This window comes from Ursus arctos, unplaced genomic scaffold (genome assembly GCF_023065955.2).
Source record: "Ursus arctos isolate Adak ecotype North America unplaced genomic scaffold, UrsArc2.0 scaffold_4, whole genome shotgun sequence".
Lineage (NCBI taxonomy): Eukaryota > Metazoa > Chordata > Mammalia > Carnivora > Ursidae > Ursus > Ursus arctos.
Genome location: NW_026623056.1, coordinates 94,489,655 through 94,514,897, shown reverse-complemented (window position 1 = coordinate 94,514,897; position 25,243 = coordinate 94,489,655). Strand labels below are relative to the sequence as shown.

The 25,243-nt window shown below is 51.9% G+C and overlaps 1 protein-coding gene across 3 annotated transcripts in view; it reads left to right on the top strand.

The window, feature by feature from the left end:
- Positions 1-24,901, top strand: part of LSS (lanosterol synthase) — a 32,614-nt gene extending 7,713 nt beyond the window's left edge. For 2 of the 3 annotated variants that reach the window (XM_026504455.4, XM_057306627.1), the window contains 14 exons: positions 20-138; positions 1,448-1,545; positions 2,068-2,095; positions 3,884-3,940; positions 4,605-4,676; positions 5,004-5,054; positions 5,594-5,743; positions 6,382-6,478; positions 7,333-7,438; positions 19,100-19,165; positions 19,677-19,757; positions 20,346-20,516; positions 21,480-21,558; positions 22,127-24,901. In XM_026504455.4, the coding sequence (XP_026360240.1) occupies positions 20-138; positions 1,448-1,545; positions 2,068-2,095; positions 3,884-3,940; positions 4,605-4,676; positions 5,004-5,054; positions 5,594-5,743; positions 6,382-6,478; positions 7,333-7,438; positions 19,100-19,165; positions 19,677-19,757; positions 20,346-20,516; positions 21,480-21,558; positions 22,127-22,258 (1,307 nt within the window). In that variant the 3' untranslated portion in view covers positions 22,259-24,901. The remainder of the gene's footprint in view (positions 1-19; positions 139-1,447; positions 1,546-2,067; positions 2,096-3,883; positions 3,941-4,604; positions 4,677-5,003; positions 5,055-5,593; positions 5,744-6,381; positions 6,479-7,332; positions 7,439-19,099; positions 19,166-19,676; positions 19,758-20,345; positions 20,517-21,479; positions 21,559-22,126) is intronic. The other variant, XM_057306626.1, reaches the window with a different exon arrangement.
- Positions 24,902-25,243: the final 342 nt, after the last annotated feature.

Below are 25,243 nucleotides of genomic sequence, written 5' to 3'. Positions count from 1 at the left end.
ATGACCTCACCCCCTGCAGCATTACTCAACCTGTATGAGCGCCACCACAGCACCAGCCTGCGGCAGCGGGCCATCCAGAAGCTGTACGAGCACATCGTGGCAGATGACCTCTTCTCCAAGTGCATCAGCATTGGCCCGGTCAGTGCTCCCACTGCCCTGTGTCTGTACCCCCCATGTGGGGTGAGGAGTTGGGGTAGGAGGCCCTCTCGAGGCCAGTCTCTGGAGCTGCGAGTGGGGGTCTTCCTGGAGGTGAGGTCTCCCACCCGAGTCTGGCAGACAGGAGCCCCCCCCATCTGTCCCCTGTGCTCCTCCCACATTTAGTACTCTCTTCCCTCCCCACCACCTGGTGTGTTGGGAATGCTACTCCTTGGGCCACCTCTCAAGATCTTTCTGGCCAGTTGGGAGGGATGCTTTTCCTCCCTTGACCATCTCCCCACAGAACTCGCTACCTGCCCTTGCCTTGTGGGGTTCAGAGTGCTGGGGTGCTTGGGTTCCAGCCCTGGTTCCTGCTGAGCCTGGTGACTCAGAGCTCTCACCTCTGAGCCTCTGGGCTTCTGACCTGGCTTTGCATTGTGAGGCTGTGGGGCCTGGCAGAGGCCCAGCGAGGACACACTTGTAGAGGCAGTATATCCCAGACAGCGCAGGGTTGGGGTGCTGCCTCACAGCTGTGGGGTGACAGCTGCAGGAGACACTGTTGTTCTGGGCCCCTGGCGGGCCATGATGGCAGCCTTTCTGGGTCAGTCCAGTTGGTGCTGTGTCACGCAGCTCCACTCCCGATGCTGCTGGCTGGTGTTCTGTGGGGCTTGCAGCACCCTGCTGGATTGTGACCTGTGGCTGCCTCAATGCAGCCGTGGGTCGTTTACCTTTTAGCAGCAGTGTGATCCTGTGTGGGCTTTTGGCTTATCGCTGAGTGCACATCTGACTTGAATGAGAAGTGCTGCGCTAACTGGATCTTACGAGATGCCAGAGTGCAAGGTTTGGGTCTTTAGAACATTCTAAAGCAGTCCCTGTCCCACAGGTCTTGTCTGTCTTGTCTCTCCCATGCTCCTCAGGCTGTGCTGTTCTCTCTGTCTGAGTTATCTGAGGCAGCATAAGACACGGCACACCCCATATGCCCACCACGGGCCCCACGTGGGGCCCCCAGCCCTCGAGGTGGCTGTGGTCGCTTGCCAGCTGGCTCAGCTCATGTTGTCTCTCACAGGATGCCCTGCCTTCTCTCCGCGCACATGCCTCAGGCCTTTCCTGCCTCTCTTTCTGGGGGTACAACCCTCGCTTGGTCTCTGGCTCTCAGGGCCTGGCGAGCCACGAGTGCTCCGCTCAGAATGGAAGGCCTGGTCCAGCCCAGAGTGAGGTTTTGCTGGGGGCCCAGTGTTTGGGCTGTAATCCTTGTGCTTGGGAGCTGCTGTAGGTCTGGAGCAGGGTCCTGACGGGGCCGTGTCTCCCACAGATCTCAAAAACCATCAACATGCTTGTGCGCTGGTACGTGGACGGGCCGGCCTCCTCCGCCTTCCAGGAGCACATCTCCAGGATTCCTGATTACCTCTGGTGAGTTGCTGGAAGGGCCTGGCTGGTCAGGGTCACCAGGTTCCTGTCACGTGTGACTGAGAGCCAAGGGCAGACATGCATGGGGGCCTCCCTGGGCACAGCGGCAGGATCCCATATCTCAGTGTCCTGGCGAGGATGCTGTGGGGTTGGAGTAACACCTGGAACCAGGAATTTCAGGGTTTGTGGAAGATGGTGAAGGTTATCTTTGAGTTAAAAGATGTGCCATGTAGCAGGCACTTCTGGTGGTTTTGGAAGCCTGTGGGCAGGTGGGGCAGGCTCAGGTTATGTCAGGAAGGCCTCCCCGACAAGGATAACTGGTCAGTCACTGATTGCGGTGGGACCCTGGTGGGTGGGTGTGTCCCACGGTGTCCCACACGGGGAGTCCTGCATTCAAGGGGGCCTCTTCCCTCTGGCGGCCATGTGGGCCTGCTGCCATATGCGGGGTGAGCCGGGCTCTGGGTGGCCACCTGACTTCAGCTCTCTGCCTCTACTCCCTGACCTGGGCTTTTCTTGTCCTCACAGGCTGGGCCTCGATGGCATGAAAATGCAGGTAAAGGCTACAAGGCCACAGCCGCTTTCTTCCTTTTCAACCATTCCTGTTCTTTGGGTTTGTTAAGATAACTGTTCCTCACAGTGAGTTCTGGCAGCGTGTGCTGAGCGGCTGCAAGTATCTCCAGTCCTGTGTCTGAGGGGACAGCCAGTGGCAGGGATGCTGACAGGCCCCAGGGGCTGTGGGAGGGCTGAGGGTCTGCAGCAGCGTCCCCGGCCCGTGGGAGCAGTCTGTAAGCCAGCGTGGTTCAGAGCTGCAGGTCAGGGGGGAGACGAGCGTCACATGGCATTCTCGATGGGCCGGTCTAGTTCTGCTGAGACCACTGACCCCAGTGCTCGCATGCTGGGCCTGACATGCAGGAGAGTGGCAGGCGTCAGGCAGGAGGAACCTGTGCTTCACGCCCCCAGCCGAGCACCTGCAGAGCTGCCCTTGCCTGAAGGGTTTCCGTCTGCGATGCGCTCCCAGGTGGCCCTTCTCCACATTCGCTGCTCCCGTTTTGTGCCATTTACTGCAGATGATGTTCTGCTGCCGCCTCTCCCCCCGGCTTATTTCCTGTGTGTGACCCTGGGGGTGGAGGTGCCTGATCCCGGTGTGGCCGGGGCTGACCTGGTCCAGACCCGGCTGCAGGGGCTCTGAAAGCAGTGAGCTTGGGAGCTGTTGGGTCACCCTGTGGGGGTTTTGGCTGCTGTCACCAGTTGGCTCAGTGTGGGAACGTGGAGCGTCCAGCAGTGTTCTTGGATCGGGTGGGCCACTGGCCCTTTAGGACGGGTACACACAGACCCAGCAGCGTCTAGCGCAGAGTTCACCTCGGTGTCCTTGCCTTACTTCTAGCTCCCTGACTCCTACCTGCCAAGAGGAGGAGGGCGTCGAGCCCCCATGTGGGCTGTTTGTGTCCTCTGAGTCCTTCGGTGCCCTAGCTGATTTGTTCTTACAAAACGGCTGTGCTGGTGTCAGTGCCTTGCAGGGTTGATGACAGTCCCTAGTTTGGTTTTGTGGCACATTTGTTGGCGTCAGGGTTTGAGCCAGGTGGCTGGTCCTCGAAGCCACTTTTGTCCAGTGGTCTGGGTGCCCTTCCTTCCTGGGTGATTGGTTCCTAGAGCACCCGCCTTCTGGATCTGCCTGATTGTTTCCTCTGTGCCCTGTATTTTCTGCAGCTGGTGGTTAGACCCTGAGGCTTGATCCTGAACTGGTTTTGGTTTCTTTTGTCCAGGAGGCTTTCCTCGTGGCAGGTGGCCTTCCTACATACTGTCCTGCAAGGCCATGGTTTCTGATGCCCCCTCAGGGCTGTCAGTTGGTCAGGGCTCTGATGTTGCCAACCCTGTCCCTATTATCTCAGTGTCTGTCCCCATCTATCTCTGTTCCAGTGGGATTTGGCCACTGGCATTCTCGTGGGACCAGTGTTGACTGGTGAACTAGGCTGCTAGGGTGGGATTTGAAGGGGGCCTTCCCAGATCCGTTGAGGCCTTAGCTAGGCCCCACCACATCCAGGTGTACTCATATGTGAGGGGGTGTTTCTGGTCAAGGGCAAGAGTGTCACAGGCACCAGGTGGGGCTGCCTAACCCTCACCTGCCTGCAGGAACAGCCCCTCTCCGGCCCTCATGGGCATTGAGGGGTGCACAAAGCGTGGAGCTTGGGGTCAGGAGTTGGCTGGGCTCCCACCTCTTTGTAGGAGCCGTTGGGAGCCCCCAGATTCCTCCTTGGCCCCCCAGGTACCCGTCAGATCCTGGGTAATGTGGGTGGGTTGGGGGAGCTGCACTGCTGCTCTAATGGCTCGTCCTTGCGTGCAGGGCACCAACGGCTCGCAGGTGTGGGACACCTCATTTGCCATCCAGGCTATGCTAGAGGTATGTGGCTCTGCCTCCTTGTTCTTCAGCCTCTAGTTGACCTTCCCGGGTGTCCACTGCTCCTTCCATAGTGCATATGGCAGCTGCTGACTCTGACTCTTTGCTCACCTGGGCTCTGAGGCCTCTGGTGATGGTCCCACCAAGACAGTGGTCTTGCCCAGCAGCTTTGGGTGGTGGGCCATCTGGGAATCTTCAGGAGCAGGGAGACTTGTAAGGTCTGTTCCTGGGGAAACAGGGCAGGAAGCTTCTAGCAGGTGGAGTGGGCTCTAGGCTTTTCTCAACACTCACACTGCTCATTATGGATACCTCTGAGCACATGCTGGAGAGAAACCAGAATGTGTTTTTGTGCTGGTGGGATTGAGGGTGGTGACATTCTGGAGAGCCTTGAGGAAGGGTCTGGGGCACATGGGGGTCTGCCTTAGATGGGGCCGGGGTCATCTGGACATGGGATGGCTGGGCCGGGTTTGGTGTGGACTCTCTCCTCTGTCTCTCTCATTTCTCCATCACATCTTTCTGACTTGTCAGCAGAAACAGAAGAGCCTGAGACACAGGTGGGTTTGCTCCTGTTTCCCAGTGGTGGCAAGACGTCACCAGGATTGTCTGGGAACCAGCTCACCTGTGCGCTTGTGCCAGTTAGCAGCTCAGCCTCTGTTGTCTTTTCCAGGCAGGGGCACAGCACAGGCCTGAGTTTTCGTCTTCCCTGAAGGAGGCACATGAGTTTCTCCGGATCTCCCAGGTGAGGCCGAATCTGGCCTGTGCCAGGGGCTGGTGGGGCTTCCCACAGGCAGCGGTGCCACCTCCTCACCTCTCCCTTGGCACCCCTGCCTGCCCACTCCACCTCAGTGCCTGGTCATGTTTCCCCAGCAGTGGATGGGGCTGTGGGCCATGGGCCACGGGGGTGATGCCTTGAAGGGTGCCTTTGGCTCTGATGGTTGAGAGGGCCATAGGGCAGCGGCTGCGGGTCCCTGCATAACCGTACCAGCCCCTGCCGGCCCCAGTGTCTGCATGGTGGTGACGTGGGACCTCCTCTGCTTTCCACATGTGCCTCTTGGATGCCTCCCAGGTCCCAGACAACTTCCCTGACTACCAGAAGTTCTTCCGCCAGATGAGCAAGGTACCACAGCCAACCCTGGTTGCCCCGAGTCCTGGCCCTGGTTGGCTGTGCTTTGCCCTTTAAGAGGACTCTTCCCTCGGCTTCCTGGGGCTTCCTGCTCCAGTAGACGCACAGCACGGGGTTCCATCGGTGCGTCCGAGGGTTCCCTGACTGGCGGAATGTGTGTGTGAGGTGGGGCTTCCTCACGCTGCCACGTCAGGGGCTGTGCGCACACGCCTGTGCCTCAGAGATGCTTTTAGACGGCAGTGTGTGCAGGTAGCAGAGACCACGTTCTGTCGGAACATGGATCAGGGTGACGTGGTGCTGCAGAGGGTGGAGGGCAGCTCCTCTGGGTGTGTGGGAGCGTGGACACAGTGTGTGTGCCTTCTCACAGTGGGTTGGGAGGCCTGTCCACGTGTGTGTGGGTGAAGCTGTAGCTGCACCTCGGGTGGCTGGGCCCCTGCACTGGGGAAGAGGGTGCTCTCACCTTGGGAGGTCCTGACGACCAGGGTACGGGCTCGGCCGTCCGCCCTGGCCATGACAGGCCCCACGCTTTGCAGGGTGGCTTCCCCTTCAGCACACTGGATTCTGGCTGGATTGTTGCCGACTGCACAGCTGAGGCCTTGAAGTCCATCCTTCTCCTGCAGAAAAGCTGTCCCTTTGTCACCAAGCACGTCTCGCGAGAGCAGCTTTGTGATGCTGTTGCTGTGGTGAGGCTGCTGGGCCTGGGGCTCTGGGCATGGGGCAGTGTGCACGATGGAGCCCGGGCTGCCCCTCCACACACACTCAGGTCCGCTTAGCTCTGCATGTGAGCTGCACTTCCCACGGCGTTTGTCTCCGCAGACCCCCGGGGTCAGACTGCAAGCCCAGAGGGGCGCGTCCTCTGATGGCATCTGTGTTTGGGGAAACCATGAGCCCTGTGCTGGGGGCTTGTGGATCTGGCAACTCGCCAGGGAGGGCTGGCATTCTCCACTGGGTGTCTGAAGAGAAAATGAGAAATTCTGTTTGTGTCTGTACAAAATCCTTTTCAGTACAACCAGTTTCTGTGCGTGTGTTACAGCGGAGATCACACAGCTTGGCAGTACACATGTGACTTATGGATGGATAAGCAGGTGCATGCCAGGGTCCCACCTGGTCACTCGTGGAGCACCTACTTGATAAAGTTGCAGCCCACTGCCCTAGGCACCAAGGGTCTCGGTTTAATGCGAGAACTGGCTCCCTGTTCCCCATCCCTGCTAGATGGGTCTTAGCCTTGGGTGTTTCTAGAAAGGTCCGCCACAGCTTGTGGGCTCCCCTTCATGCTTAAGTACATGGGTGAGCTTTCAAGATGTCCTCTCTCTGGTTTTAGTTGCTGAACATGAGAAATTCTGATGGAGGGTTTGCCACCTATGAGACTAAGCGTGGAGGGCACTTGCTGGAGCTGCTGAACCCCTCGGAGGTCTTCGGTGAGTGGTTGGCCGGCCAGGTGGTACATGAACCCAGGGACCCTGCACGCCGTGAGATGGATTCATCAGCCAGAGCTCTGATTCTTTCTCCAGGCCAGGAGCAGTGCCAGCAAAGGTGCTGGCAAATGATGGTGGATCCTTTAAGGAGCACCCCCTAAGCCATGGAGTGTTCTGTGCTTCTTAACCTCTGAAGGTGGCCATAGTACCCATGGTTGTGGATGGAAAAGCTGGGGTTTTGTTTCTCAGAGGTTGGTGGAGGAGTCACCGGGGTTCACACTGGGCTCTCTGGCTTGAGCCTGGGCTGGCTCTTGCTGTGCGCTCTGTCCTCTGTGGAATCCATCCTGTGTCCTGGGTGCTCTTCACAGAGCCCAGGCACCCTGCAAGGAGGTGCGGGTGGGAACCCACTGGCCCTGTGTGCTCCCTGCTGTGTGCCGCGGTTCTCGTCTGCCAGGGCAGCTTCTTTCCCTGAGTATGCCCTCGCATGCCCCTGTACCCCTGCTTCCCGGTCTCTGTCTCACTTCTACAGCTGTTCATCGTGGTCTAGTTGGGGTGGGTGTAGCTCTGCCCTTGCCTCTCTCCTTTACTCTCCCACTGGCCCAAATGTCTTCCAGCCAGATGTGGGTCTCCAGGTCACTGTGGAGGTGCCGGCCACCCTCCCACCTGGTGGCCATGTCTCCTGGGCCAGTCACTGGGGACTCTTTCCTTATCTCCTCTGGAGGACGGTCAGGCTCTTGCTGTCCCATGAAGGCGCTGCGTGTTATGGCGCTCTCATTCTTTGTGGTTTGGAGTGAGTTGCCAAACTGGGTGACGAGATGAAGCTCATGTATGTGTTGATCCTTCCTTCCGTCTCCCAGGGGACATCATGATCGACTACACGTATGTGGAGTGTACCTCAGCCGTGATGCAGGCACTGAAGCTTTTCCGTGAGTGTTTCCCAGACCACAGGGCCGGGGAGATCAGGTAAGTGTGGCCTTGGCACAGGGATGTTTGCTACCCATTCAGGAGCCAAGAGCTGGGATGCTGCCACCCTGGACGCCGAGAGCATGGTGGTGCTGGGGTGGATGACTCACTGCAGGGAGGGGACTCTGGAATACAATTCATTTAGTAACGGAAGGGATTTCCAGTGTTCCTGAGTCCAGTTGTATGCCTCGAAGTACAGTAGACCCATGGACAACTCAGGGGTTAGGGATGCCAAACCCCCGCGCAGTTGAAAATCTGCATATAACTTTCGATTCCCTGAAACCCTAACTGCTGATAGCCTGCTGTTGACCGAAGTCTTTCCAATAACATATGCAGTCGATGAATACATACTTGTATGTTGTATTTTTCATATATTGTGTTCTTACCATAACGTAAGCTGGAGAAAAGGAAACTAATATTAAAGAAAATGATAAGGAAGAGAAAGTACCCTTACAGTACTGTACTGGTATTTATCGAGAAAAATCCACTTATCAGTGGACCCGCAGAGTTCAAGTCCATGTTGTTCCTAGGTCAATTCTGTATCAACTCTGTGTACTAGGGGCTCAGAGTAGCACGACTATAACACAACAACCAGTTACTTTTCCCATCTTAATATTGGTAAAGAAGATCTATATCGCAGCTGCACCTGTGTCCACATAAACGGTGGTTTTTAAATAAGCCTGTCCTGTTGACATCTGGCACGCTTGGAGAGGGACACCCGGATCTCACGTGCGGTGCCTGATGAATTGTCATGAAGTGGACACGCCCGTGTGACCACAGCGGGCACGCAGATGTTACCCGAGCTCCCCTTCTGGTTCTCCTCAGGCGGCTCCAATCCCACACTTGGGGGATCCCACGGTGGGACTTGTGGGTCTGGCTTTCTCCGTTCACTTGGTGCTTGTGAGGCCCAGCCAGGGGGTCGCGGAGCGGCAAAGCCCGCCTCTCCCTTGCTGTCAGCATGTCTGTGGCGTGCATGTGGCAAACTTTATTTATCCATCGGTTTGTCTTGGATCCTCGGGGGCCGTTCAGGGGGTTCCTGTGAATCATCCTGCTGTGAACACTCTGTGCTTGTCTTTTGGGGCCCGGTACCCATTCCTTGAGGATGTGTGCTTAGGAGCGGACCGCTGTGTGATGGGTACATTTGTGCACCTCCGTAGACCCCCCTTCATCCCGGTGTAATCCCATCGTTTCATGCTTCGCGGCAAAGCTGCGTCATAGCGCGCTTTCCTTTTTAGGTATTGTTGGGTTCAGTTTGAAAAGTGCTTTTTAAAGGATTTTTACAACTGTGGTTATAGAGAAACAGTCTGCAGTTTCCCTTACGGTGCCCTTTCCAGGCTCAGGCTCTCCTGTGAAAGTGATGCAGGACTCGCAGGAGGACCTGGCAAGTATCTTTTCTTTTGAGATTCTCTGAAAGAGTTTGTGAGAATTTGTGCTATTTCTGCCTCGAGTGTTTGGAGGCTCCATTTGGGCCTTGAGTTTCCTTTGAGGGAAGGTGTTAACGTTTTAATTATAGGTTCAGTTTTATTTGTTCTAGGACTGTACAGATTTACTTTTCTTGTGTTTGTACCAGTTCTCAGCTCCATTATATGTGGGTCTGCACAGAGCTGCCTGCAGTGTCCTGAACAGCAGCCCCGTCCCCACTGAGTCCTCATTTCCTTCCCGACATTGGCGGCCTGGGCCTCTTCTCCACCAGCAGCTTGTCAATCTTTTCTTTTTTTTCTTAAGATTATTTATTTATTTGAGAGAGAGAGTGCGTGAGTGTGTATGCGCATGAGCAGAGGGGAGGAGTAGAGGGAGAAGCAGACTCCCCGCTAAGCAGGGAGCCCGATGCAGAGCTCGGTCCCAGGACCCGGGATCATGACCTGAGCCGAAGGCAGACGCGTCACCGACGCAGCCGCCCAGGCGCCCCGGCAGCCTGTCAGTCTTACCAGGCTTTTCAGAGAAACTGTCTTCAGTCTTTGATTCTGTCATGGCATACGTTTATTTTTTTGATGTGAGAGTTTTTTTTTTTTTTTTTAAAGATTTTATTTATTTATTTGACAGAGAGAGAGACAGCCAGCGAGAGAGGGAACACAAGCAGGGGGAGTGGGAGAGGAAGAAGCAGGCTCATAGCAGAGGAGCCTGATGTGGGGCTCGATCCCAGAACGCTGGGATCACGCCCTGAGCCAAAGGCAGACGCTTAATGACTGCGCCACCCAGGCGCCCCGAGAGTTTTTGGTTTTATCAGTTTTTGCTCTTTGTTATTTTCTTTCTATTTTTATTTCTTTTTCTAATTAGACAGTTAAATGAGTTTCAGGCTTTCCTTTTAAATGTGTGCTTAAGTCTACGGTAAGTCTTGGCGTACCATTCAGTTAAAATTACTTTCTGTTTCTGTTGTGAGTTCTTCTCTGGCCAGGAGTTGTTTAGGAGTATGTGGCTTTACTTCCAAAAAATTGGAGGATTTTCTAGTGGTGTTTTGCTGGTTTCCTTCTGTTCGGGCAGGCGGCGCAGCCACTTGGGGGCACTGTGTTTTGTTGCGCGTCTCCCACTCGGGCCTGGGGGTCCACGTGCCCCAGGCTGCGCTGCAGGATGATCTGTGGTCCCTTCCTCTGGGCACAGTTTGTCCGCAGTGACACTGTCGTGCAATTGACCTTTTCCCTTAATCATCGTTTTCGGAAGTTTAATGAAACTAAAGTGTGCTTCTTGGAGGAGACTTGGACAAGGCAGACGCAAGTTGCACTTGGCCGCAGGGAGGAGTCCGTTAGGACTGCTTGATCCCACCTGCCGTGGTTCGTGTGGAGCTGGCTGTGCTGGCGAGGTGTCTGAGAGCAGGGGCGATGTCTACGGTCAGGCTGCGCTCTCCTGCTTCAGGAGTCACAGTGGTGGCAGGTATTTTGTTGTTTTAGTGGCCTCTTGGTTATTTCTAAAGTTTCATTGTCATTTTCCAGCTTTTCCCTATTGTAACCTTAATGAATGTTGTCTTATTAGATCTTTATCTGGGACCATTATTTTTCCCTGGAGCCAGCTGATTTTGTGGACAGCCCGTGTGGGGAGACCCCCTGCTCTTGCCCTTTCCCGGTGGTGTGGCCCTGGTTCCAGTCGCGTCACCTGTTGGCCCGGGGGGAGGGGAGCAACAGTGTGGGAAGCACAGGGTGACTGTTATTACCATGGAAAGCTCTAGACAGTTTGAAGTGTTTAATCTTTAAATAGATGTATTAATTTGTGATATTAAATTTTTAAATTTATCTGGAAAAGATTTAGAGATACAATTTGAGGTAGCCAGGTACTCTACTTGACTTGAAATTCTTTCTTAATATCAAATTTAAGGAAAGTTACAAAAGTAGTAAAAAGCATTGCTTGCGGTGCCTGGGTGGCTCAGATGGTTAAGCGTCTGCCTTTGGCTCAGGTCATGATCCCAGGGTCCTGAGATCCAGCCCCTCATCGGGCTCCCTGCTCAGCAGGAGCTCTCTCTCTGCCTTTCCCCTCTGCTGGTGCTGTCTCTCTCTGTCTCTCAAATGAATAAATAAAACTTAAAAAAAAAAAAAAAAAAAAAGAGGTAGCACTCCTCTTTGCCTCTTACCAAGATTTTTAATTACTCAGTTATTAACATTTTATTAACATTTTACTACATTTACTTAATTATGGTCCCTTCCACTTAATTTTTTCTTAAATCATTTGAGGGTAATTTGCAAATATGATGTACTTAGTCTCTAAATACTTTAGCATTTTGTAACAAGGATATTCTCTTACGGAAATATGAATCACGATATTAACACTATAATACCAACATTGATAGGATACTATTATTTAATCTGTACACCTTGGCCCTAGTTGTCTTATGGCAAAATCTTCCCTTAAGATTTAGCCCAGGGTCACTGCACGGAGCTGCCAGCTGTTAGTCTCCCTCCCCCTGGAACCACCCTGTAGTCTCTCCTTGGGGTTGAGGACTGACATTTTTAAGGCATGTAGCAAGTCTTTGTGGAATATCATCAACATGTGTTTTTCTGGTGTTTTCTTATGATTAGATTCAGGTGATGAAATTATGCATTTTTGTCAGGAAAATTACAAAAGTGACGGGGATTTCTCAATGTGTGATCCAGGAAGCATATGTCAGCTTCGATCCTATGAATAAGGTGATGACCACTTGTTCTCTCCACTGTGAAGTCACTGTTTTTTTCTTTGTGGGAGAAAATTTTAGATTATGTAGGCATCCTGTTTCTCATCAGACTTCTGCCTGTTTGATTGTCTGATGATGATTCTTGCCTGAATCAGTTATTCATGTGCTGGCTGCAAAATCGTCATTCCTTCCATACGTATTAATTAGTTGGCGTTCTACCAGGCTGGCTGGCTCGGTGGTAGAGCATATGACTCCCGATCTTGGGGTAGTGAGTTGGTGTTCTAGAAGCTTTTTCTTTGCCTCTGTTTATTTATTTATTAATATAGAGTCATGCGTTCTTACGCTATTGACTTTTTTCTCTTTTTTTATTGTGTTAAAATACACCTAACATAAAATTTATCATCTTAATCATTTTTAAGTGCACAGTTGAGTGGTATTACGTTCACAGTGTTGTACAGCCAGCACCACCATCCATCCCCATAACTCTCCTTCTAGAAATTAAAACTCTGCCCCTGCTCACCTTATTTCCTCATCCCTCCTGCCCCCGGTCACCATGCTGGTTTCTGTCTTTATGATTTTGATTATTTTAGGTACCTCACACAAGTGGAATTCTGGAATATTTGTCTTCTTGTGACTGGGTCTGTTGGTTGCCATCCCTCTTGGGAGCTTCCCATGTGTACTCTGGAATTAGCATTGTGTGTGGAGGGCAGGGAGAGACGGAGAGAGGCAGTCCCCGCCAGTGCGTGGGGGCAGTTCTAATAAGCAAAGGGAACTGACATACGAGGCTTATCCTGGGCAACAAAAGCATGAAGGGATTCCCCCCCATGATATCCTCCCCACAACCCCCCACTAGATCATAGAAGTTTATAAAGAGGCCCTACCTGGGCTCAGTCCTGTATACCATGCAGGTTTTCTCAGCACTAGATCACCATCTCAAGGCTGTGTCCTTGGAGCCCTCGTCCCGGGAGTGGGAAGGTAAGTGGAACCCACCTCCCCAGGACAGGAGAGGGGGCGAAGAGCCTCCAAGTGCCTGGGTCCAGCTCACGGGTCAGTTGTTGGTCACATCTTTTTGATGACCTTCCTCAACAGGCTTATTTCACTGAGTATAATGACCTCAAGGCTCACCCATGTTGTAATTTGTGTCCGAAGTTCCTTCCTTTTTAAGACTGAATAATACTCAGGGCGCCTGGGTGGCTCAGTTGGTGAAGTGTCTGCCTTTGGCTCAGATCATGATCTCAGGGTCCTGGGATCCAGCCCCATGTTGGGCTCCCTGCTCTATGGGGAGTCTGCTTCTCTCTCTCCTTATGTAACTCCCCCTAGTTTACGCTCTCTGTCAGAAAAACAAAACAAAACACTTAAAAAAGACTGAATACTCCTCTCTTGTATAGCTGGACCATGTTTCGCTTATCCATTCATCTGCTGAGGAACACTTGGGTTGCTCCCATGTTTTGACCGTTGTGACTAATGCTGCAGTGAACAGCATGTAAATTCTGGCAGTCACTTCAGCCGGAGTGGGGGGTGCAGCAGCCGCTGGGATCAGAAGCAGCAGAGCACAGATGCCCACTATTTGGAGGACAGCGTCCTTTTTGCCCTTCCAGGTGCTGCAAGCTCTGTGCAGGGTGCTCCAGGAGTGGGTGCACGGCTGCCTGCCCAGGGGCTGGGGTTGGGAGGTGGGTCGCTGCTGCTGTGCTAGGAGCTGAGCTTGACCCAGCTTGACTGCAGTTTACCCTCCAGTCTCCTCCTGGAAGCCTTGGACAGACTCCAGAGTTGTATGTAGCAGACAAGGGTCTGCCGGTGCGGTTGGTGCCCGGGGGGCGGCAGCTTCCTGGTGCCTCCTGCTCGGCCGCCTTCCCAGAGTCCTCTGCTATTGATTTCAGCATTGATCTTCTAGCCAATTTGTTGAACTTAAACATTTAATACACTTACAGAGCAGTTTTAGGTTTATAGAAAAAATGAGTGGAGGGTTCCTGTTTACACCTTCGCCCCGCAACCTACCCCAATTATTAACATCTTGCATTAAACGGGCTTGTTAGGAGTGCCTGGGTGGTTCAGTCGGTTAAGTGTCTACAGGGTCCTGGGATCAAGTCCTGTGTCAGGCTCCCTGCTCAGCTGGGAACGGCTTCTCCCTCTGTCTGCTGCTCCCCCTGCCTGAGCTCTCTCTCTCTGCCAAATAAATAAATAAAAGCTTTAAAAAAAAACTGGTTCATTATTTTATGATTGATGAACGAATACTGATACAATATTATCACCCAAAGTCCATGATTTACATTCAGGCTCCCTCTTTGCGTTGTGCATTTCGTGGGTTTCGACACATCTGTAAAAACATGTGTCCATCATTATCATACAGAATAGTTTCATGCTCTAAAAATTCTCTGTGCCCTTTCATCCTTCCCCTTACCCCCAGCCCCTGGGAATCACTATAGTTCTGCCTTTTCCAGAATGTCATGATTAGAATCATACAGTACTTAGTCTTTTTAGATTGGCTTCTTTCACTTAGTGATAGGTATTTGAGGTCATTCCCTGTCTTCCCATGGCTTGGATTTTTTTTTTTTTTTAAGATTTTATTTACCTGAGAGAGAGAGAGTATGAGCAGAGGGGAGGGGTAGAGGGAGAAGCAGACTCCCCGCTGAGCCAGGATCCTGATGCGGAACTCGATCCCAGGACCTTGGGATCATGATCTGAGCTGAAGGCAGACACTTAACTGACTGAACCACCCAGGCGCTCCCCTCTTTTTTTCCAAGATTTACTTATTTCTTTTAGAGAGAGGGAGACAGTGTGTGCACGGGAGGGAGGGGCAGAGGGAGACAGAGAATCCCAAGCAGACTTCCCACTGAGCATGGAGCCTGATGCAGGGCTCAGTCTCACAACCCTGAGCCCGTGACCGGAGCCAAAACCAAGAGTCAGAGACTCAACCAACTGTGCCACCCAGGCACCCCTGAGTCTTTTTTTTAAATTGAAGTGTAGTTGACATACAACGTGAACATTAGTTACACGTAACGTTAGAGTACACGTAGTGACTCCACAAGCCTGTATACGCTCACCACAGCGTAGCTACCAGTGTCACCATACAGCACTCTGACAGTCCTGCTGACTGTGCTCCCCGTGCCGTACCTTTCATGCCCCCGATTATTCCTTCCATGACGGAAGCTGTGCCTCCCCCTCTACTTCCCCTGCTCTGCCCATCCCCTGACCCCCGCCCCTCTCGCACCAGTTTTCTGTATTTATGGGTCTGTTTCTGCTTTTATTTTTTATTTTTTTATTATTATTTTTATTAAGTGGGCTTCACACTGGGCTTCAACGCAGGGCTTGAACTCACGACTCTGAGATCAAGACCTGAGCTGAGGACAAGAGTCAGATGCTTAACCGACTGAGTTATCCAGATTCCCGTTTCTGTGTTTAGTTTGTCGTTTTTACTGCTAAATAGTATACAGATAGGCCATTGTTTATCCATTCGCCTACTGAACAATATCTTCCACATTTTACCAATTATGAAGAAACCTGCTATAATTATTCCTGTGCAGATTTCTGTGCGGACATGTTTTCAGCCCATTTGGGTAAATACCAGGGAGCGTAGGGTTGGTTCGTATGGTAGGAGTATATATAAGTTTTGTAAGAAACTGCCCAACTGTCTTCCAAAGTGACTGTATTACTTTGCAATCCCATCAGCAATGGATGAGAGCTCCTGTTCTGTACCCTTTGGTGTCTGTTGTCGTTGTTTTGGGTTGTAGCCACTCTAACAGGTGTGTAGTAGTATATTGTTTTGATCTGCCATTCTCTAAGGATATGTAATGTTGAACATTTTGTCACGTATCTGTTAGCTGTGTGTATATCTTTTTTGGTAAGGTGTGTGTTCAGATCTTCTGCACGTTTTTAAATTGTGTTGTCCCGCCGTCCCATTGTAGGACGTTTTGAATATATTTTGAATAGCAATCCTTTGTCAGATATGGATTTTGCAAAGATTTTCTCCCAGTCTGTGGCTTTTCATTCTGTTAGCAGCAGTTTCTTGTTTTAATGCAGTCTGGCTTATCAGCGTCTCCTTTCATGGATTGTGTCCAAAAAGTCATCACTAAACCCAAGGTTGCCTAGATTTTCTCCTATGTTACGTTTTAGGAGTTTCGTAGTTTTGTGTTCTACACGTAGGTCTATGATTCATTTGAGCTGACTTTTGTGAAGGATATAAGGTCTGTGTCTAGGTTTTTTTTGCATGTAAATGTCCAGTTGTATTTGCATCATTTGCTGAAAAGAGTTTCCTTTCTCAGTTGAATTACTTTTCCTCCTTTGTCGAGAGGACTTGATTAAATTTACGTGGGTCTATTTATGGGCCGTCTGTTTTATTCCATTGATCTGTTTGTTCTTTCATCAATACCACACTGTCTGGATTACTGTAGATACTGCAGCAAGTCTTTTTTTTTTTTTTAAGATTTTATTTATTTATTTTAGAGCAAGCAAGCAAGGGAAGGGGCAGAGGGAGAGGGAGAGAGAGCATCTTAAGCAGGCTTCACGCCCAGCGCAGAACCCGACTCGGGGCTCAGTGTCACAATTCTGAGATCATGACCTGAGTCGAAATCAAAAGCCAGACGCTTGACTGACTGAGCCGCCCAGGCGCCCCTTATCGCAAGTCTTGAAGTCAGGTAGGGTCAGTCTTTCACCTTTGTTCTCCTTCAGTGATATGTTGGCTATTCTGGGTTTTTTTACCTTTCCGTATAAACTTTGGAATCTGTCAATATCTACAAAGTAACTTGCTGGGATTTTGATTGGGACTGCATTAAATCTATAGATCAGGTTGGGAATATCTTTGATTTCTTTCATCATAATTTTGTAGCTGTCCTCTTATGAATCTTGCACATAGTTTGTTAGATTTATACCTAAGTGTTTAATTTTTTTTGATTCTAACATAATTGATATTGTGATTTTAATTTCAGAATTTAATTGTTCATTGCTGGTAAGAAAAGAGTTATCTTTTGTATATAATTGTGTTGTTGTATTTGTACATACAAATTGTATAATTTGTATATAATACAATTGTTTTATATCCTGCAACCTTGCTTGCTTAGTAGTTCCAGGAGTGTTTTGGTTGATTCTTTGGGATTTTCTACATAAGTAATCATGTCATCTGTGAACAGACATAGTTTTATTTCTTCCTCCCCAATCTGTGTACCATTTATTTTGGTATTTGTCCTATTGCCTTGGTTAGGACTTCCAGTACAGTGTTGAATAGGAGTGGTGAAAGGGACATCCTTGTTCAAGGTGAGGAACTTCCTTCTCCTCCTAGTTTGATGGAAGTTTTTGATCATAAATAGGTGTTAGGTTTTGTCAAATACTCTGGTAGCTATTGATTTGATAATGTGGTTTTTCTTGTTTAGCTGGTTGATTCGATAGATTACATTGATTGATTTTTGACTGTGCAGTCAGCGTTCCATACCTGGGATGACTCTCACTTGGTGGTGGAATATAATTCTTTTTGTACATTGTTGTATTTGATTTGCTAATCCTCGCTTAAGGGTTTCTGTGTCTATGCTACTGAGAGAGAATGTTCTGTGGTTTCCCTTTCTTGTGGTGTCTTTGCTTTTGGTGTTCAGGTGACACTGTCCTCATAGGATGAATCAGGCAATGTTCCCTCTGTTTCTAATCTCTGGAAGAGATTGTAGAGACTTTGTATAATTCCTTCCTTGAATGTAGAAATCACCAGTGAATCCATCTGGGCAACTCTTTATATTCTAATTAGTTGTGGATTCTTGTGGGTCTTCTCCCTAGACCGTCCTGTCATGTGCAAATGCCATGTTTTTCCTCACCTCACGGTCCTGGCTAATAAGCCCGTGTAGCAGAAGTGATGGTAGTGGCATCTTGGTTGTGTTTCTTGACCTTAAAGGGGAATGCTTCTAATTTTTCTCCATTTAGAATGATTTTTGGTGTAGGTTTTTGGTAGTTACCCCTTTTCAGGTTAACAAAGCTTTTTCTTCCTAATTTGCTAAGTTGTTTTTCTCCCTCTGTTGTGAATGGGTGTTGTATTTTAGGAAATGGCTTTTCTCTCTCTGTGGAGATGATAAACAGAATACTTAATCTGTTAATGTTGTAGATCTTTCTAATGTTAAAACACCTTTGTTTCTGGGATGAGCCTAACTCGGTATTGCCATATTTCTTCTGTATTCAGTTCCCCAATATTTAGATTTGAATTTTGCATCTGTGTTCATTCATGGATAGCCTGAAAATTGTGGTTTCCCTCATCCCTCTTGTACGGTCTTTTGCATTTCTTGAGTAATGAGGGCGTGTTTTTCCTCCTGTGTTCCCTGGAGAAGTTTGTGTCACATTAGAAGGATCATTCTTGGTTAGTTAGTAGAATTTACCATTTAAAACTTCTAGTCCTGGACTCCTTCCTCTGGGCAGAGTCTGCATCTATGGCTCCTGTCTTCAGTGTGCGCACAACCGGCCAGGCTCTCTCTGCTTGAGGTGGTTTGAGAAGCTACTTTCCCAGTAATTTTTGCATTCTGTCTAAGTTTTCACATCTGTTGCACAAAGTTTTCTTATTTTCTCTTAACCTTTTTGTTTCTACTACGCCTGTGGTCACATCCCTCTTTCATTGCTAGTGTTACGTGTTTGTCCCTTCACCCTTTGTATTGGTTATCTCTTGCTGAGTGACAACATGACTAAAACTTGGTGCCTTCAAACAACACACGTCTGTTGCCTCCCAGTTTCTGTGGGTCAGGAACCCAGGTGCGGCCCAGCTGGGTCCTCTGCTGCAGGCCCCCCCGGGCTCAGCTGGACTCCGGCCAGTACTGGAGTCTCATCCGAGCATCGGCTAAGGAAGGGTCTGCTCCAAGTTCATATAGTTGTTGGCAGGTTTCCATTCCCTTGCAGAATGTCAGCCTTAGGGTCCCATTTCCTCTCTGAGTGTTGGCTAGAGGCCACCCTCAGTTTTTTGCCACGTGGGTCTCTCCATGGCATCTCATGAAGCGAGCAGGGGATAGGGAGTCTGCTAGCAAGATGGAAGCTACACTTCCCCATGCCTGAGTCTCAGAAGTGATGTCCCGTCAGCTTGGCGGCAATCTGCTGTTTGGAAACAAGTCTCCAGGGGAGGGATACCCTGGGCGTGAGCACCTGTCAGCAAGCCTCTTGGGGATCACCTTGGAGGCTGTCTTTGTACCTTCCCTCCGGCCTTTTCAGAGAACCAGTCAGACTTAGGATGGATCTCTGTCCTCTAAATCTATCATTTTCTCTCTCATTTTTAATTTCTTTTTAAATTTCATTTTGCATACCTACTCAAGCTTGTGTCACTGACGTGATTGCGGTGAATAGATGCTGTCTGTAGCTGTTTCTAGTATGGGTCCGTCGCTGACCCCATTCTCCTCCTGCACTGCTTTCTTGTCACCACGACTTTGTTTCTCTCGTGCGTGTCCTCTCATCCCTTCCTGTCCGACCTTTGTGTTTCTCCTCTTGACCATTGGTTTCTTTTTACCTATTTTTTAAGGGAGACCATGCTTGTTCATCTGAGGCGGTAGGATGGGTGGAATTGGGGTAGGTGGATTGTTGTTTCCCCGCAGTGTTTATTAGCACCCTCTGTGTTCCAGGGAGACGCTGAAGCAGGGCCTGGAATTCTGTCGGCAGAAGCAGCGGGCTGATGGCTCCTGGGAAGGGTAAGTGAGCTCCTGGGTGTGCGGGTGTGCCGGCGGTTGGGCGGCTCTGCTCTCGGTGTGCTCTGGTGGTGCTCACTGTGTCCTTGTGCTACAAGGCTCTGGGAGTGCAGCTGCCAGCAACAGAGTTCTGGTGGACCTTGTTTGGGTCTGAGCGCCTGGCCTCATCCTGGTGGTGTTTGCTCCGAGTTGTGGCTGAAGCAGTTTGGCCGAGTGTGTGGGAAGGGCTCAGTGGCCCTGGGCCTGGTCGTGTCTGTGATTACTCCTTCCCCGGGTGTGGATCAGTTCTTCTGTCCTGTGAGAGCCAGGCCGGGTCTGTTCTGCTCAGCCTTAAAGCCCAAGACACAAGTTGGTGGCTTGCTGAAGGCCATGTGGATGGTTTTCTTGAAAATAACCCCAGCTTCCCCGACCCCGTGATGGAACATGTTCCCACAAGTCTGGCAGAATTCCTGTTGTTTTCCACACCCTTCTGAACGAGACTGAAAGGCTGAGGTCCTCCTTTGTCTTCCTCCAGCTCCTGGGGGGTTTGTTTCACCTACGGCACCTGGTTTGGGCTAGAAGCTTTCGCCTGCATGGGGCAGACTTACCGCAGTGGGTGAGTGTGGGCGTCTGCCCCTGATGGGGTGGCTCTTCTCAGCAGGACACTCTGCTGGGGGTGTCTTTTCCTTCGATGTTGGGTTTTGGGCATATTTTGTATTTTTCTAAGCAGTGAGATTCCTGGCTCATGAGCCAGTGGTGGCTCAGTAAAGACACTGGGCTGAGGCATTGCCTCGCTGCTCTGGGAAGCTTCTGGCTAGTAGCTGGTGTGTGGAGGGGCACTCCGGGCTCCCCAGGCCCCCACCCCCAGTGGGACCCACTCTGGGCTGGTTTGAGAGAAGGGAGGAGGTGTCAGGTCTGAGCTGTCCCCAGCCACCTCACCCAGCTCTGCTTTGCGCTGGGCGTTTTAGGTGGGGGGTGGTCATGCCAGCGCGGTAGCTGTAGCCACAGAGCTTTTCACTTTATCTGGGAGGGAGGTGTCTCTGTGCCCTTCACGTCACATGGTGGGTGGGCCTGGCATGCAGGTTGCCCCCCCTCCCCCCCACCCAGGTACTCCTCCCCGTGCCCCCAGGGAGTTCTGGCCAGTGGTGATCCGGGCTGGGGCCTCCCCGGAGTGACAGTGTCTCCGTCTTGCTGGTCTCCGCAGGGCTGTGTGTGCGGCGGTCTCCCAGGCCTGTGACTTCCTGCTATCCCGGCAGATGGCGGACGGGGGCTGGGGGGAAGACTTCGAGTCCTGTGAGCAGCGGCGCTACGTGCAGAGTGCCACGTCACAGATCCACAACACGTGCTGGGCCCTGATGGGGCTGATGGCTGTCAGGTGGGGGCTGCGGGACCCATCCCCCAGTAGTGGGGGCGAGAGGAGGAAGGACACTGAGCCTTGAGCGGGCAGTTCGGGTGGGGTGTGGGCAGCTGAGCTCTGAGCAGGGGTGGGTGGAGGTGAGCATGCAGGGCAAGGGCATAGGCCTTTCCAAATGCCGGCTTCCTGCAGAGAGGCTTGCCTTTGAGAAGACCACCCAACCTGTCTGCAAGGGAGAGAAGAAGCCTGTGTGCACAGCGTGGGGTGAGGCAGGTCCCTACAGCTGCTCCCTTTGGGCTCTCCTGTCTCCACATGTGTTACAGGCACATGCAGACATGCACAGTGTCCCAGTCTGTGCGGCCCTGTTTGCTTTGGGGCCGTTTGGGGAATCTTCCTAAAACCTCCTCAAAGTTAGGCTAGGTGAGTGTGAGCGGGAGCAGCCGAGTCTGTGGGGACCCCTAGGGCAGTCTGCCACCCATCGCTCCTGACCCCGCAGTCCTTCTGGTGTGTCATTCCTTGCCATGGTGAGTGAGGATTAGCATATGTGACTTCCGTGGCCCTTAGACGATCCCGAGGACCAGTGGGCCTGGGTGGGCACGAGGATTCCCCTCCTCCTGTCCTGGGGTCAGCAGAAGAGCAGCACCTGGTGGCAGGGGTCACTGGGGCAGGTCTGGAGCAGGCAGGGCCCTCACCCAGCCACGTTTGTGGGCTGCCCACCCGGCCTGCCCCAGCTCCACAAGTGCTGTGTTTTGTGTTTCTCAGGGATCTGAATATCTGGGATTTGGGTAGAAAATGTGCACTAGTGGCCTGTGGTGCCTGCTCTCCTGGCAGGTGCGTCAGGCAGGGCAGGTTTGGTCATTGCACGGGATTTCGCATCTGCCCATGCTGGCTGCGTGAGGATGAGGGTGCAGATTGGGCTGTAGCTGGAGGCGCTCTCCTCCAGAGAGTGGTGGCAGATGTGTTCAGTGCCTCCTCTTCCCCCAGGCATCCCTGCATAGAGGCCCTGGAGAGAGGAGTCAGGTGTCTGCTTCGGAAACAGCTTCCCAATGGCGACTGGCCCCAGGTATGCCAAGGGGGCCTGAGGAGCCCAAGGCTCAACACCAGCTTCGATTTGCATGATCGTTTCCGCATACCTGTACTGCCCCCAGACCCCTGGTGGCGTGCTCATGAGCAGGGTCTTAGCTTTGGGGATTTGAGATTCATAAACACCACCAGTGAGAGCATGTGTTGGAGGCAGGTCTGTTTTTGTAGATGAAGCCCTGGCTTGGAGGCAGGGCCGGTGCTGGGGTGGTTCTGGTCACCCTCAGGCTCTGCCTGATGGCTCTGACTCAGCAGGGAATGCAGAAGCAGCCTTCACCTGTCCTGCAGGTATGGGGTCATAAGGTCATATAAGGCTGACCCCCTCCCTTGGGTGAGTCTGGGGTAGACACAGCTGTGAGGAGCTGGTGACTCAGGCTGGAGGGTTTGCTGCAGGGCAGGGGTCCAGAGCTAGGGTGGCAGCAGGAGGGCGGCCTGCTGAGGTTCCTGCGTAGACTCCCCAGGAGCTGTCCACCTGTCTGTCGGGTTTCCATTCAGGGAGCCCCTTAGCCACATGGTGGAGCCTTTGTGCTTATTTCCCTGTGTTCTTTCAGGAGAACATTGCCGGCGTCTTCAACAAGTCCTGTGCCATCAGCTATACAAGCTACAGGAACGTGTTCCCCATCTGGGCCCTTGGCCGCTTCTCCCACCTGTACCCGGAGAGTGCCCTTGCCGGCCACCCTTGAGGGCGCCTGGCAGTTGGGTGGGTGGTGGGCACGTGTGTCGGTGGAGCTACTGAGCAGGGTGGGGCCGGGCCTGGGGCAGGGCGGGGCTGGTGGGCTTTAGACACTTGATTGTCAGGACAGGTTTAGTTCTTAGAAGAGCTTGTGGAGCTCAGGTGAGGAAAGGAGCAAGCTGAGCCATGATCCTGGAGGAGGTGTGGCATGTTCTGCGGTACCTGGGCATGGCGCTCGTCCTTGCTATGGGGCTGGGGGCGGGGGGGCTTTCTTGACCAATATCTGAGTCTTTGGGATGGGGAACCATGAGTCGTAGGCCTCCTGCTTGGTGCTGCCCAGGAGCCGGCTCCGCTGGGCTTGTCCCTGTGTCCTCTGTGGGGCCGAGGGGCGTGACAGCTTTTCTGAACGGCCCAGTGGGAGGCTGGTTCTTCCTGTTCACCCAGGCGCTCAGGGCTCAGGAAGGAACAGGGAGCAGACTTGCCAAGTATCTGTGCCTGCTCAAAGGGGAGCCAGACGTGGCTGCCAGCCCTGCCCTACACCTCAGGCCCACCCATGCTGCATGGCAGTGCTGCCAGCTGTGGGCGTCAGCGTCCTTCTCTCCCGAGTTTGCAGCCTGTAGTGTCTGGTGCTGACAGAGGCACAGGCGGGAGACCAAGCGTACCGAGGGGTGAGTGTTCGTGGGTGGTTTGGTGGTTACCACTGTGGGGCACTGCCGTGTGCCGGGGACAGCAGAGCAGCTGTGCTGGGCAGGCCTGATGCTGGGGGGGCGCCCTCTTGGCTGCCAGCTCTCACGTCCTGATGCTGGGGGGGCGCCCTCTTGGCTGCCAGCTCTCACGTCCCGGTTTGTGCTCAGAGCAGAAGTGAGGGCCGGATTTCCAAGGTGATGCCTCTTTGGTGCTAAACTTCCGAATTCCTCTCTGGCTCTAAATCTGTTTGGCTTGACGTGCATGGATTTGGGGCTCAGGATGAAAAACCCGGGTTCTGGATTTGCCTTTGACCTTTGAGAACAAGTGGCTCACGTGCTCCAGGCCTCCCCAGGAGTGTGGCTGTGAGGAGTCACCAGGAGCTTTGACGAGAATAAGAGCCAGGCCTGGTGTTGCCCCTAGGGCCTCAGCCTGCTTGCCCACCCCAGTGCCCTCTCTGCCTGCTGTTCCTCTGTACCGCCTCCTGGACTGGCAGCAGCCCCTGGCTGTGCTCCTGGCTGACTGTCCTCCATCAGACAGCCAGATGTCTGAGTGCTCCCCTGCTCCTGCCATTCTCTGCCCTGGAGGTCCCTGGAGGACCCTCACTGAGACTTTGCACCATGTGACCTTGACTCTGCAGCTCTCGTGGCCTTGAGCGCTGTCCCTGACTCTGCCTAGAGCTTGCCTGCTTTGGGCCTTGGTCTAAACTGTTCCTCCACTGACTGTCCTTTGCCCCAAGGTGGTGCTTCTGCTCTGAGCCCTGCGGGGCTGGGTTGTGTGTACACATAGACAGCCTGCCGGCTCCACTGGCTGCCACGCTGTGTGGCACGTAGTGGGTGTTCAGTGGATGCCTGTAGAGTGTCAGCACTTTTCCCAGACAGTTTAAATGAGCGTCTCTTTTGGCTGAAGAAACTGTTGGGATCACTTTGAAATCTATCAGGTTTGCTCTGGCACTTCTTTTCTTGGCCCATGTTCTCCCCCCACGGGGGCAGCAATAACCCAGGTGGTGATTTTCCATGGTCTGCTCCTTGAAGTGGCCACTGTCCCTGGGAGGCTCCTAGCCATGGCCACATCACTGGACAGAACATAAGAAACAAAAATCTGCTTTTCTACTGAAAATGTTGTCACTTCTGTGGCCAGGTACCTTAATAAACAGACATGTGATTCCCTTTGGCCAAAGCAGGTCACACTTGTGTTTTCTGTCATGTTAGGAACAGTCACAGATCTGGGTTTTCTGAGAGCTTCACTAGGGCACCATGTCAGACGCTGGGCCACGACCTCATCAGTTTCAGGGGATGAGAGTGACTGTTTCAAGATGAGCAGATGTGTCTCCAGTTATTTGAGGGGAAATTATGTACCCTGGCCTGATTAAAAATCAAGTTCTCAACAAACCAGAAGCAGACTCGTAAATATAGACCAAAGTGGTGGTTGCTGGGGGAAGGGAACAATAAAGGGGTGGGGGATGAGGGAAGCAGATGAAGGGGCTTAAGAAATTCCAGTTACACGATGTGTGATTCAGCGATGAAAAGTACAGCACAGGAGGATAGCCAGTGCTACTGCGGTCCCGTGGTGTGGTGACAGGTGGTGACCGCACTTTGCGTGGGGAGCCCTGAGCAACACACCCAGTTGTCGAGTCACTGCCGTACGCCTTGTCAGCTGTACTTCAGATAAAGCAAAATCAAGTTTTCCCTGGGCTAACCATTCAAGATGACTGAATTCAAATTATTTTTGGTTACTGGGCACAGATTTTGAGTATTATGCCGGAAAGTTTTTGCTGGAGCCATATTAGAATTTCTGTATTCACTATGATGGAAATGTCAGATCTTCCCTTTGAGGAATGCTCTAACTAGAAATCCTTAATTCACAATGGAAATTCATCTCAGAGAAAGTACTTTTCCTTACGGGACAGAATCAATATTGGTACATATATCTGTGTTTTACTTAAGCAATAAAATGTTTCAAAAATTAATGCTGTCTCCTGTTGCTTCTTCGTTCTTTTCTCCTCTCTGCAGGTAGGCTAATTATAGGTTAATTTGTCATCTTCATTTATTTTCATTTCCATCTGCAATATAAATTTTTATTCATGATTCACTTTGTTTGAAAAAGTAATTAAGTGTAGACACGGGAGGCAAAGGGGAGTCAGGACCTGAGGCACATGCCAGGGTTGGATCGGTTTGCTGTTGTGGCCTCGGCTTTAGTGCTAAGCTTTCTAGGAGGCGGCTGGAGCTTACACGCAATAGCCCTGTGGTCCCACTGGTTGTGGGTGGGTCACAGCACCTCCCTGTAGGGCATCTGCTCTCAGCGGGATTCC